Genomic DNA, 12,171 nt, shown 5'->3' with positions numbered 1-12,171 from the left:
GGTTGAAAGGTTCTGTGAAGTTTTCCCTACTTCTGTGTGTGTGTGGAGACTAAACATGTCCTACAGTTTCTAGCTGCCCAGATAGTGCTCCACTGTGGAGAGTGTGCTCCGGCAAGGCCTCAGTTGGGGTTCTGATGCCTGTGGGATCAGCTAGCTTCACACAGAAAGAGGCCGGAGCCCTGCCAGACACCTCCTGCCAGGCTGTGTCCTTGGCCGAGGCAGCAGCCTCCTCTCTCCTGGCCATGCCTGAGCCCACCATGGGAAGTGCACATTCCCTGTTGGGCCCCCGAGCACTCTCCCACTGTCTCCTGACACAGGCTCAGTCCTCCCTCCAACCACTGTCCTCTCTGAGTCCGGGAGTGCTGAGAACCATCCCTGTGTCTCTGCTGAGGCTGTTTCGCAGCTTCCTGCTTGCTACTGCAGGCCTGGTCGAGTCCCATCTCCTTCATACCCTTGACCACTCCAGTTGGCACTCATTGCTCCCCAAACACCAGTAGTGTTCATGGTGTTTGCATCACACGCAGCATACAGGATTTTCCACGTTCCTGCTGGCTCTGCTGCACATGCCTCATCGCCATGATCACGTTTTGACTTCACTGTGTGGCGTGTGGCCTGTACTTCGCCCCCCTCTCTCCTCCTGGGCCAGCGAGTCTTACAAATTAGGTGCTTAGTAAAAAGGTTTTGGCTAAATAATCAAAAGAACTGCAGCAGAGCAGGTGGCTGAGTCTGCTACCACCCCACAGCCACCAGGGGAAGGTGTCAGAGCACCTGTCCCCAGCTGCCTCTCACAGGTTTTCTTTTTTTTGTGGTACAAAGAACACTACGTTGCCATTCCACAAAATGAGAGGAACACCCAAGAATCTAATCTCAGCGTACCTGTCACTCTTCGTCTGCAAGACACTCGGTTAGCACTGCATTTTTTGGAAAAAAAATATTTTTTTGAATTTATTAATTATGCATAATAATTTGGGGTACTACTGTGTACTGTAAGAGGGCAATAGGGAAGCAAGCATTCATTATTTGAGAATTAAAAGAAATGTTTCTTTATGAAAAATAGAAAGTTTGAAACATAAAATCCTTTAGGTGTGCTATTCAATGAGTGAGTTAGGCACTTTCTAAATCAAGGGCATTTCTAATATGGATCCAAATCTGTATATCAGTCAATTTGATACAAACAATTGTCAGAAAAACAGTTATTATACAAAGGAATGCCTTTAAAATATCAAAAATTTTTAAGTTTTTCTTAATTTTCATTGGTCACTCTGCAATTACTTTTAGTTGGACTTAGCAACCCTTTTAACCACAAAAATTGCAAAGATAATTACTGTCTTAAGTTCAACAGTTTTGTGATGAAAATTAATTATAAGAACATATTTATTTTTTCATGCTTTCCAATTAAGTTTTCCAGGACCGCTGTTCATTTCTACTCAAATGTTTTTGGCAAATATGTTACCACAAAGCAAGAGTCTTGTGTTTTCAAAAAGAAATTATTTGGTTTAACTACTGCTTATGAAGATGCCATTTTGTGGCCAGATTATCGTAAACTAAACTACAAGCTAAACTCAAGGGAAGGAGTCACATTGTTTTCAGGCTGGTTGTGAAACGTATGATACCCACCTTTTATTCCTGGCACATACTTGGTGCTCTTTAACTGACTGGGCAGAGCAAAATTAAAGCATAAAATTATATTTACTATGATATTCCATTGCATTAAAATCTTAGCACTATAGTGACTCTATTAGCAGGTTCTGTTTGGGGAAATGAGGATGCTGGGCAGGAGGGAGGGTCGCTGTTGGGTCAGGTCCTCCCACCCCCCCACATCCCCATCCCTGGCAATGGATGGCAACAGAGCTGAGCTTGGATTTCTACTCTCACTAAATTGTCCACACCCAGCATTGTGCCCATCTTCCGTAAAGTGAAAAGGCCTGTAAGTTATAAATTTAAAAGGAAAACCTTTATAGAAGATTTGAGAATGCTTTTTTTTAAGCAAAAATCAAAAAACCTCCGCAACTTTGTCCCACCACCACTGCCTAGCTGTCCCCTCTCCCTTGCAGCTTCCCTGATTGTGGAAAGTGGCCTCAGTGGTCCTGCCTCCTGCCCACATCGCCTGTTCTCAGAGTATCGGGGCGCAAGTGAATGGGGCTGTGTGTCCAGCTGAGCACACAGGGACAGGGCTGGGTCTTATTGTCACTGTGTCTCAAATGCCTGGTATAGGACATTTGAGTAAGTGGATGGATAATGCTATTTGGGGGACAGTAAAGATACGAAGATAAATAATACAGAAAGATCTTTTTTAAATTGAGGGCTCCGAGCCTGCCAATAAACGAATTTGCTCCTGAGTTAGCATTTTATAAGAATTATCAGCTTCCCTTTGACAATAGCCTAAGTACATGAAGACTTCCTGCAAGAAAATAATAAATACAAACCCTCTATTAGCGTATGAGCAGAGGACTTATTTAAGCAGTTTGCAGAAGAGGAATTATAAATGGCAAATAAACACAAATAAGAATTATTCCATTCTACCAGATTGGCAATTTTTTAAAAAATTCTGCTTAAGCAGTGAGATACAATTTAGCAAATTGTATAATACAACCTGGTAAGAGTTGAGTGAGATAGGCCCTCACGGCACTTCAGCACAAGCTGGGGGTGCTTTGTACGCTCACACACGTGCACACGCACAACCCACTTTGTGCCTTTTCACCCACCCATTCCAATTCCAGGAAGTAGAGGTGTGGCTGGGTGTCTGTGCAGCTGGATGGTCATCTCAGTACTGGATGTCACAGCAATATACTGGGAGCTCCTTGGTGTCCAGCCATAGAGAATCATCAAACTAACTCTTCTCCTTAAGGGACAATTATCGTCAGAGGCATGAGAAAATGCTTACCGTTAAATGTTCAGGCAAGTTGTAAAGCAATATATGGAGTGTTTGACATGTGCAAAGGAAAAAACTAGAAGATAACGTACCAAATACTAAAATATTACTATCTCCTGGTTCAGAGAGTACATGTGCTGTTTCCTTATTTTTGCCTATTAATGCTTTTCAAGTTTTTCACAGTGAGCATTTTTCTTTTAAAAATGTTTAAAAGAAACCCTCGAGTGAAGATTCACCACCTCAGAGCTAGTACTTTTAGTGTGATGACACAAGAACCGGGTCAGGAGTTCGTCCCACCTGGACCCCGAATCTGGAGCAGAGGAGGCAGGACTGTGGTCCCTGTCGGCCCTACAGGGCAATGTCTTAGCCGTATGTGCTTCACCCCTTCACACTGGGACTAGGGTGCTGTGTTTATCAATGGCAAGATCTTTTCTTCCTAGCTTTGCTGAAGAATAATTGAAAAATAAAAATTGCGTATTTTGACATGTATATACATCGTGAAGTGATTACCACAGCCAGGTTAGTTAACACATCCATCACCTTTGACATAGTATTGTTATTATTTTCTGTGTGTGTTGAGAGTATTTAAGTCCTACTCCTTGGACACTTTCCAAGTGTGGGCTATTATTATCTATAGCCTCCGTGGTACACCTAGAACTAGCTTACCCTGAAACTGCACCTGTGACATCTCCCCTCCTCTCTCTCCTTCCCTGGTAACCACCGTTCTCTCTGCTGCTGAAAGTTGGACATGTTTATTTTCCATGTATGAGTATTTTTGTAAAATGTGCGTTTATATATGCATACATATCACATTGTCTTTATCCATTCACCCACTGATGGACACTTGGTCTGGTTCCATATCTTAGCTATGTGACTACACTGCAGTGACCACAGCAATGGAGATATCTCCGTGACACACTAATACCATTTCCTGTGAATATTTGCCCAGAAGTACTTTGGGATTGCTGGATCCAGTGATGATTCTATTCTCAGAGAAATCTGCATACTGTTTTCCATGCTGGCTTTTTCTTTTTTATTAAATCATAAAGAGGTAGATCATATATACATTAATGCATTTATGGGGTACAGTGTGCTGATTTCATGTACAATTTGGAAGGCTTACATTGTACTGGTTAATAGGTCCCTCACCTCATTTACTCAATTATTGTATTAAGACATTTATACAGAGTATAATTTACATTCTTAACAACAGTGTAGAAGTCTCGTGTTTTTCTGCACCCTTTCCAATGTTTGTGATCTTTTTTTTTTAATTAAATCATAGCTGTGTACATTAATGCATTTATGGGGTACAGTATGCTGGTTTTATAACAACAAACTGGTTAACATAGCCTTCACTGTACTTTCTTAATTATTGTGTTATGACATTTAAACTCTACACTTAGTAGATTTGACATGTCTTTTTGATAACAGCCATTCAAACAGGGTTGAGGTGGTATCTCACTGTGGGATTGGGAGGTGTTGTTGGTTTTTTTAATTTTTTAAGACAGAGTCTTGCTCTGTCAACCGGGCTAGAGTTCAGTGGCATCATCACAGCTCACAGCAACTTCAAACTCCTGGGCTCAGCCACAATGTCAGGCTAATTTTCTATTTTTAATAGAGATGAGGTCTCACTCCAACCCTTGAGCTCAAGCAGTCCACCTGCCTCATGTTCCTAGAGTGCTAGGATGATGGGTGTGAGCCACTGAGATCAGCCTTTCACTGTGGTTTTAATTTGCTTTCCCTAATGATTAATGACATTAAACGCTTCTTTATATACCTGTTGGCCATTTGTATGGCTTCTTTTGAGAAATGTCTATTTAGGCCCTTTGCCCATTTTTAAGTTGTTTCCTTGCTATTGAGCCATGTTCCTTATATATTTGGAAATTAACCCCTTAGCAGATGCAAGGTTTATAAAATTGGTGAGGTCTTGAGTGAGTAATCAGTGATCTCTACTGCCCACACAGCAACCCTGACCTCCGGAGGGCCGAGCCCATCCTGGACAGCCCCCTGCAGAGGACCAGCAGTGGCAGCTCCTCCAGCTCCAGCACTCCCAGCTCCCAGCCCAGCTCCCAGGGAGGCTCCCAGCCCGGATCACAAGCAGGGTCCAGCGAACGCACCAGAGTCCGAGGTAAAGCACTCTCTCCTCTCCCCAGCAACATTACTGGGAGGAAGCTGTAGGCAGAGAGAAGGATTATGTCCTGGGTCTGACCTTTGTGTGGCCGCAGCTGTCTGATCCTGGAGAGCCCTTAGCTGCTCTCGCCCTCAGTCTCCTCAGGGCAGTGGCCACCTCCCTCACCGTGTGTGACATCAGAGTAGGACAAATCCTTCCTAAACTCAAAAACCAGTATTTTCCAGGGAGATCACTACATAGTGGTCTTATTTGAAAACACAGTCACTCACCCATCACCTGAATTTCCATTTCTATATAATTGCCTGTAGCTAGAGTTTCATGTTCCCATGGATGCCCTGTTCACGTTGTGCCAACAGTCTCTTTAGTAATCTGATCATAGTTTATGATATATGTATTTCTCACAGTGAAATTCAGTAAAGACCAATGAAGAATAATACACTTGAGAAAAATGAAATATCTGACTTAAAAAAAGTTTGACTCTTCTGGCTATTCCTATTAAATAGGTAAAAATTAGCCTCTCCAAACGTTTAATTCAACTGTGGTGGACCCTCTGCACCCTGTGACCACCTCCTTAAGTGGACATAATGTTCACAGACCAGACCTGCACCCCACGTGTGCTTCGGTCCCTCTGATTGAGCCCCTCTTTGTGCTGACCAGTCCCTTGGGTGGTCACCTTCAGAGGGTCTTCTCATAACTCACCATGTGTTAGTTTTCATTAATGGAAAAACTTATTTAAAAGATTATGATTGTCCAGGTAGTGATACAAACCATACATTGTTTCTAGACAATCAGAATTTAATCTTTCTTAATCGACTTTTTCAGAAGATTATTTTTCTTACAGACATTAAAGGTCAGTACTCTTTAAAGTGCAATTTGATAAATATTAATATTCCTATAAATTATTCTGATTAAAAATCACAAGTTTTGTATTTCTTAGCCTTTTTATTACACATAAGCCCATGGTTTACTCCTAATATATTCTTAATATTTAAAAACGGTAAGATCACTGCATGTCCCTTTGTGATGTTCCTTTCCCTGAGGTGACATAGAGGCTGTCCCTGAGGTGACATAGGGGACTCTCTCTGGGGGGGCATAGGAGACTGTCTCTGAGGTGACACATTCTGAATAACAGAGGGGCTCTATCTCTCTATCTGAGGTAACTTAGATGGCTGTCTCTTGGTGACTTAGGGGACTGTCTCTGAGATGATGTAGGGGGCTGTCTCTGTGGTGTAGGAAACTGTCTCTGAAGTGGTGTAGGGGATTGTCTCTGACATGGCACGGGGCTATCCCTGAGATGTCACAGGGGGCTGTCTCTGAGGTGACATAGGGGACTGTCTTGGAGGTGACATAGGGGACTGTCTTGGAGATAGTGTAGGGAGAAGTCTCTGGGTAGCATAGGAGTTGTCTCTAAGGTGGCCTAGGGGACTGTTGCCCAGGTGACATAGGGGCTGTCTCTGAGGTAGTGCAGGGGACTGGGTCTGAGGTAACTTAGAGGACTGTCCCTTCGGTGACATCAGGCTGGCCCGTCAGCCCAGCGCAGCCACTGAACATCTTTGTTCCCTGATCCAAATATAAATTTTATTAACTTAGAAAACTTCCATGCCTTCCCTTTTGTCCATTTATAAGCAATTTCATACTAGAGCAAATATTAAAGAAACCAGGCTTATTCCTCTGGTGCTAATTCTCTGACCCAGTTTGGGCTTAATTCTTACGTTCTTTCCTTCAGCTTCTCGTCTTGCTGGGTGAAAGATCGTATGTCCCTGGCGCATCCCTACTCAGCAAAGACCACTTTAAACAAAGCAGAATCTCCCTGACCCGAGGTGGCCCCTTCTCGGCCTGGGGCACAGGCTGGATGGGCACAGGCTGGACAGACGCTTCTCACGTGGCACCGCTCCCTCCCCACCTCCCGTCTGGGGACCGTCCCCTTTGTCACCACACCTTCCTTCTTGCCTTCACTCTCTTCTGTCCCTAAAGGGCCCAGAGCACTGCCACCCCCATCTACAAACCATTCTGCCACATAAAATGGACTTGCTTTCTTTTTCTCACAAAACATCATCAAAATAACCTCTCCTGATGGGTCAGAAAGACGCCAAGCCCAGAACTTACCTAAAAACGGATTTTGCAAGGTGGCTGAGACTGGGACCCTCAGGAATCTGCAGGCCCCAGCTGACCGCAGGCCACAGTGCCATCTCTCTGAGCCAGTGTCCCCCAGAAAGTCGTGAAGTGGCACTACCCCACTGGGCAGGAGTGAGGATTAAATGAGGGGTGACACGCACTTTATCCTGGCCTGTCGTGGGTGCTAGGAGTGGGGCTTGCTACAGTTTTTTTCATGGTTACTCGTGTCTTCCAGGTTATATGCTTGAATGTGTCTGAATTTTTACTATCTTCCCGTGGATGTGTGAGTGGTGTGCCCACTGGGCAGTCCCCAAGCAGTGGCTAGTCATGGTGGCTTGGCCCTTTTTCATGGTCGTCTCTTCACTGGCCCTCTGATTTTCCCACCAGCCAACAGCAAGTCAGAGGGATCGCCTGTGCTCCCCCACGAGCCTGTGAAGGTGAAGCCAGAAGAATCCAGGGACATCACCCGGCCCAGCCGACCAGCTGTGAGTGCTTCTCTGAGCGTTGTGAGCTCCTTCCATTTATAGAGAGTCTTCAGGAGTCCTCAATTAGGGATTACAGACAAAGCTGTTGAGATTAACAGAAAGGATGGGTGCTGGAAACATCTAGAAGGAAGTCAGATCTGATAGGAAAGAACTGAACAGGTCGTGGGTCACTGTCCACTGCCTTTGGACATTTTGCTGGTCAGCACCTTTCCTTTAGAGATAAAACAGGAGGGGAAATAACTCCATAATTTCTACTCAGCAACTTTGGCAAACAGATGTTGAAACTAGCCGTTAAGGAGAAGTAGATTTCTGTTCTCCTCTGCTGTCTACACAACCTAATAGTACAGCTTTTCTGCTACTTGTAATATCTCTGTGCCTGTATTTTCTGGACCCAAACTTGACAAGTGTGGTGTGACAGGGCCACTGCTGTAGCCTCAAAGAAGAAAATTAGAGCTCAGAGGCTAAGATTTGAAAGCTGAAAACTAATTTAGGATGCGTTATTATCCACTTACTGTATTTAAATTTTCTGAGAATATTTCTATGAAGTGAATGTGAAGCTTTTGGTTTACCTCTCTTTCTCCTTTTTATAACTTAAAGTGAGGATGTATGCTGAGTAATAACAGAGGGACTCGCATCATTCTTAGCCGAGGTTCTCTTTACCCTTTTGTGTTTACCAGTTTTACACTAATGATTCCAACTTTGTATCTAACCTGCCACCTTTCCTCTTGCTTTGCCCCCTTCTGTGGACTCTCCCGGACTGGGAACCTCTCATCTCAGAGCTATAAGAAAGCGATAGATGAGGTCAGTATTGCCTTTTCTCTTGGTCATTTCATGATATGTCAATATGAAACTCATTCCCTGATGCTGACAGTCAGAGAGCCAGTGGGCTGTAGATTCATAGCTGCTCACATGCACAGTCTGCTGAGGAGAGTTTGAAGACCCTCAGACCTACCTCTGTAAACATCAGAGACCTTCCTTCTAAGCTAAAATGCCACTTTTCCAATGTTCCAGTCTGGCTCGGAACAAGAGCTAGTGCCCTATGAGTGACATTGTCTCCTTCCGGCCTGTACTCCCAGCTGTGCCAGGTAACAGCACACAGTGGCTTTACTGAGAATGAGGAGACACTGCTCTAGGGGACCTCACACTCCTGGTGTGTTGTTTATGAGCCAGGAGTCACTGGTATCACCAGACTAACCATACAGGGTTTTAGCAGCATCAGCTTTAGTTGATGAATCCTAGCGAGTTACATAACTTTATTTACTTATCTGTGAAGACATTTTTCCATTAGGAAAATACATAGCTTTGTTGAACACAGGCTAGGAAGGATGGCCACCTCTCTGCATTTGTCAGAACTGCATGACACAGCACAGCAGACTTTTTAAAGAGCCAGGCCTTGCAAACAGTTCCAAATGCATGGCATCTAAACACCGCCATATGGCTTTATGGCTGCAGCTCTGCCGAGCATCATTTTTGTGAAATTATATGGAAGAGCACTGGCTTTGAGCTCAGCAAGCTGCATCCAAGTCTTGGCCCCCAGCACATAACTGGCTGGGACTAGTGTCATAACCTCTCTGAGCCAGAGTCTCCTCGTCCATAAAGTGGGGATGAAAACACCCGCCCTGCTCCATGGGCAAGATTGTGAAGGATCACATGGGGCGACAAGTGCAAAAGCATTTGCCAAAACGTGAAGTGTGGTGGGAAGCCGTGCATTGGTCTTGACCTGGTGTGGGTTCGGAGGGGAGGCCCAGGGCTGTTTTGGCAGGTGGGAGAAGCATGTTTCCCCACATCCCGTCTTCAGAGTGATGCAGGAAGTTGTCACTGTCACAGAGGGTCCTGCATGTCTGCAGTGTGTGGATGACCTTCACAGAAAGGAAGCCCAGAATATTCCTCACTGCTCTGTGCCGTGGCCTTGCTCACCCCTTTCCCTCGTAATAGCAAGAAGGATGGTGGTTATCACAACTTCCATCCGTTTCCTCCCAGAACAGGTAAAGAAATAGATGGTGCTGTGGTTGCCAACAGAATGGTGGTGTGCGGGGGCGGGGGGACACACACAATTTGACAGGAATTTCATGAATCCAGAAATTGGCATGGACCGGGCTGACATGAGAACAGGGCACTCGTGGATTTCATCTGGTTAACCCAGGATGTTTTAGACTTTAAAGATCACTTTATCCATGTTACTGTACTGCAGCATGCTGGACAGAGATGAGGGAGGACAACGTAGGAAAGTAATTACAAGTGACTGAGGGAATGTCAGCTGCACACCAGAATCTCTGGGGCCACATGTGGTTGGCCCCAGGTGACTCTGGCTCGTGTCTTGAAGGACACAGGGATCACGGTGTCTTGTCCAGCTACAATTCCTCCAGTCCTCTTCCTTCCGGAGACATTCAGCAAAGTCTGGAGACAGTTTGGGTTGTGCCTGGAAAGTGCTGCTCCATGGTACAGCAGAGGGTGCTGCTGAGCACACCTCAGGTGCACGCGAGCGCTCTGTGGGAAGGAGTTACCTGGCCAAAGCATCAGCAGTGCCTCTGCTGAGATCCTCCTACCACTAAGCCTTTTCTCCCTTCTCCATTTGTGGGTTTTTCTATGGCTTCCCTCTCAGTGACTGTTTGGCATTTAGATAAGCAGGATTGACATGAATAGTCTTAAAATTCTTTTTGAAAACTTGCTAATTAAATGGTTTAATTTTTCCTACAAATCAGTTTGGAGGAGTGTACATTAATTTGGCATTACTTTCTAGTGGTGTGTGAGATTTTGTAGCATAGTCTGTAATTATTTAATTTAAAAGTAAAGGCTGTATTAAATAATTACATATTATTTATGATATGAAGATTACATATGCATAGCAAATGCTGGTTTTCCCAGTATTTATTCCTTATTCCTTTATTCCCCAGTATGTAGGAATCTGGAAATTCTAGAACACACCCATAGATTAGCTGGAAGTTGAGTAAAAACCAGTGGTCCAGTGGACTTGCCTAATGTCATATCTTTAGATTTTCTAAGAAAAAAATAAATAATTATAATACATAAAGAAAAATCCAGCTTAAAATTTAAAAATCGAACTAAGATTCAAATAAACTACAGTGTTTCTAAAAAATGGCCTAGAAGAGCACCTTTTTAGGCAAGGTGAGCATAATTGTCAAATTAAGCTTTCCTGAATAAAAATTACATTAAGTTGATTCTCAACAGTATGACATCAAAAAAACTTTAGGGTCAGAGCCTTTTAACTATCTTCACATTTACTCCATAATACGAAGTAGAGAATCTTACACTACTTTGCCATATTTCTTTTCAGTTACACATTTTCATGCTAAATAGAATTTTCATTTCCTTTTTAAAATAATTTTACCTCTGGGGCATCGCCTGTGGCTCAGTGGGTAGGGCACTGGCCCCATATACCGAAGATAGCAGGTTCAAACCCAGCCCTGGCCAAACTGTAACAAAAAAAATAGCCTGGCTTTGTGGCGGGTGCCTGTAGTCCCAGCTACTCAGGAGGCTGAGGTAAGACAATCACCTAAGCCCAGGAGTTGGAGGTTGCTGTGAGCTATAACGCCACGGCACTCTACCAAGGGTGATAAAGTGAGACTCTGTCTCTACAAAAATAAAAATAATAATAATAATAATAATAATAATTTTAGCTCTGGGCTTGAGACAGCCAAACAATAAATTACTACAAAGTCTCTATACGTGGAGAAAATGGATATTGTCTGAGAATAAAGTGTGTAAAGATGGATCTGGACCCATGTCTGTTCCCTGCGACTTTGCATCGCAAATGTTTCTGCGGCAGATGGATGAAAAACAAAACGTCGGCTGCACATACGTGCTGTTGGCAGTGGAAGATTAATTTTCTCTGAGGTGTTACTTTTAAGCTACTCATTCTTGTTCACATGGGATATTCACGCATCTAACCCTCCGAGCTTTAATTGTTACCAATTAAACTTAAAAGGAATTTTCAATTATTTCAAATGTTTCAGGAAATACAGCTTTTTAAAAACACAGAAGCAAAAAATAATTAAAAGTGAAATTATAAAGCAGGTCAGAGTTTTAGAGTCAGTATTTAGAAAAATTTAGGTCATTTTAATAAGTGAAGTTTTCTTTAAAGCAATAGTCTGTGGACTAACTACATATTTCCAAACAAGTTTTATTTTTAAAAAAGTTATTTTGTCTTGTTTTGAAATGTCAGAGATAATGAAATCAAGCCCTGGGGGAAATGTATTATTAATTTAAATAAATCATAGCTAGTCATATTATATTCACAGGATTATTGGCAATATAAATAAACTTTTTAAAACCATATTCTCTCTTTACATTATATGTTATTTTTGATAAGTAACATTATTTTAAATACTAGTTACATTCTTTGATGAGACTTAATATGGTCCTCACAGACATCAACATATAAAATAAATGTATCTAATTTGTTACATTTTACTGGTTTAGAGGCATTATATCCTTTTCTTCTGGTAACAGATGTCTAGATATGTTTCTCTAACGTTCGCAAGTGTAACTAAAGGTGAGTTGCAGTTGTCAAGAGGAAGTAAGAAGCTGAAATCCAGAGATTAGCTTTT

The 12,171-nt window shown here is 43.0% G+C and overlaps 1 protein-coding gene across 8 annotated transcripts in view; it reads left to right on the top strand.

Annotated features, from left to right (window-relative positions):
* TNIK (TRAF2 and NCK interacting kinase) overlaps nt 1–12,171 on the top strand; it is a 395,211-nt gene that overhangs the window by 335,772 nt on the left and 47,268 nt on the right. For 5 of the 8 annotated variants that reach the window (XM_053599576.1, XM_053599573.1, XM_053599579.1 and 2 more), the window contains 3 exons: nt 4,837–5,000; nt 7,506–7,603; nt 8,381–8,404. In XM_053599576.1, the coding sequence (XP_053455551.1) occupies nt 4,837–5,000; nt 7,506–7,603; nt 8,381–8,404 (286 nt within the window). The remainder of the gene's footprint in view (nt 1–4,836; nt 5,001–7,505; nt 7,604–8,380; nt 8,405–12,171) is intronic. The other 3 variants (XM_053599575.1, XM_053599580.1, XM_053599578.1) reach the window with 1 other exon arrangement.

This window comes from Nycticebus coucang, chromosome 8 (genome assembly GCF_027406575.1).
Source record: "Nycticebus coucang isolate mNycCou1 chromosome 8, mNycCou1.pri, whole genome shotgun sequence".
Classification (NCBI taxonomy): Eukaryota; Metazoa; Chordata; class Mammalia; order Primates; family Lorisidae; genus Nycticebus; species Nycticebus coucang.
The sequence above is the reverse complement of the archived record's forward strand: the minus strand, read 5'-3'. Positions and strand labels throughout refer to the sequence as shown.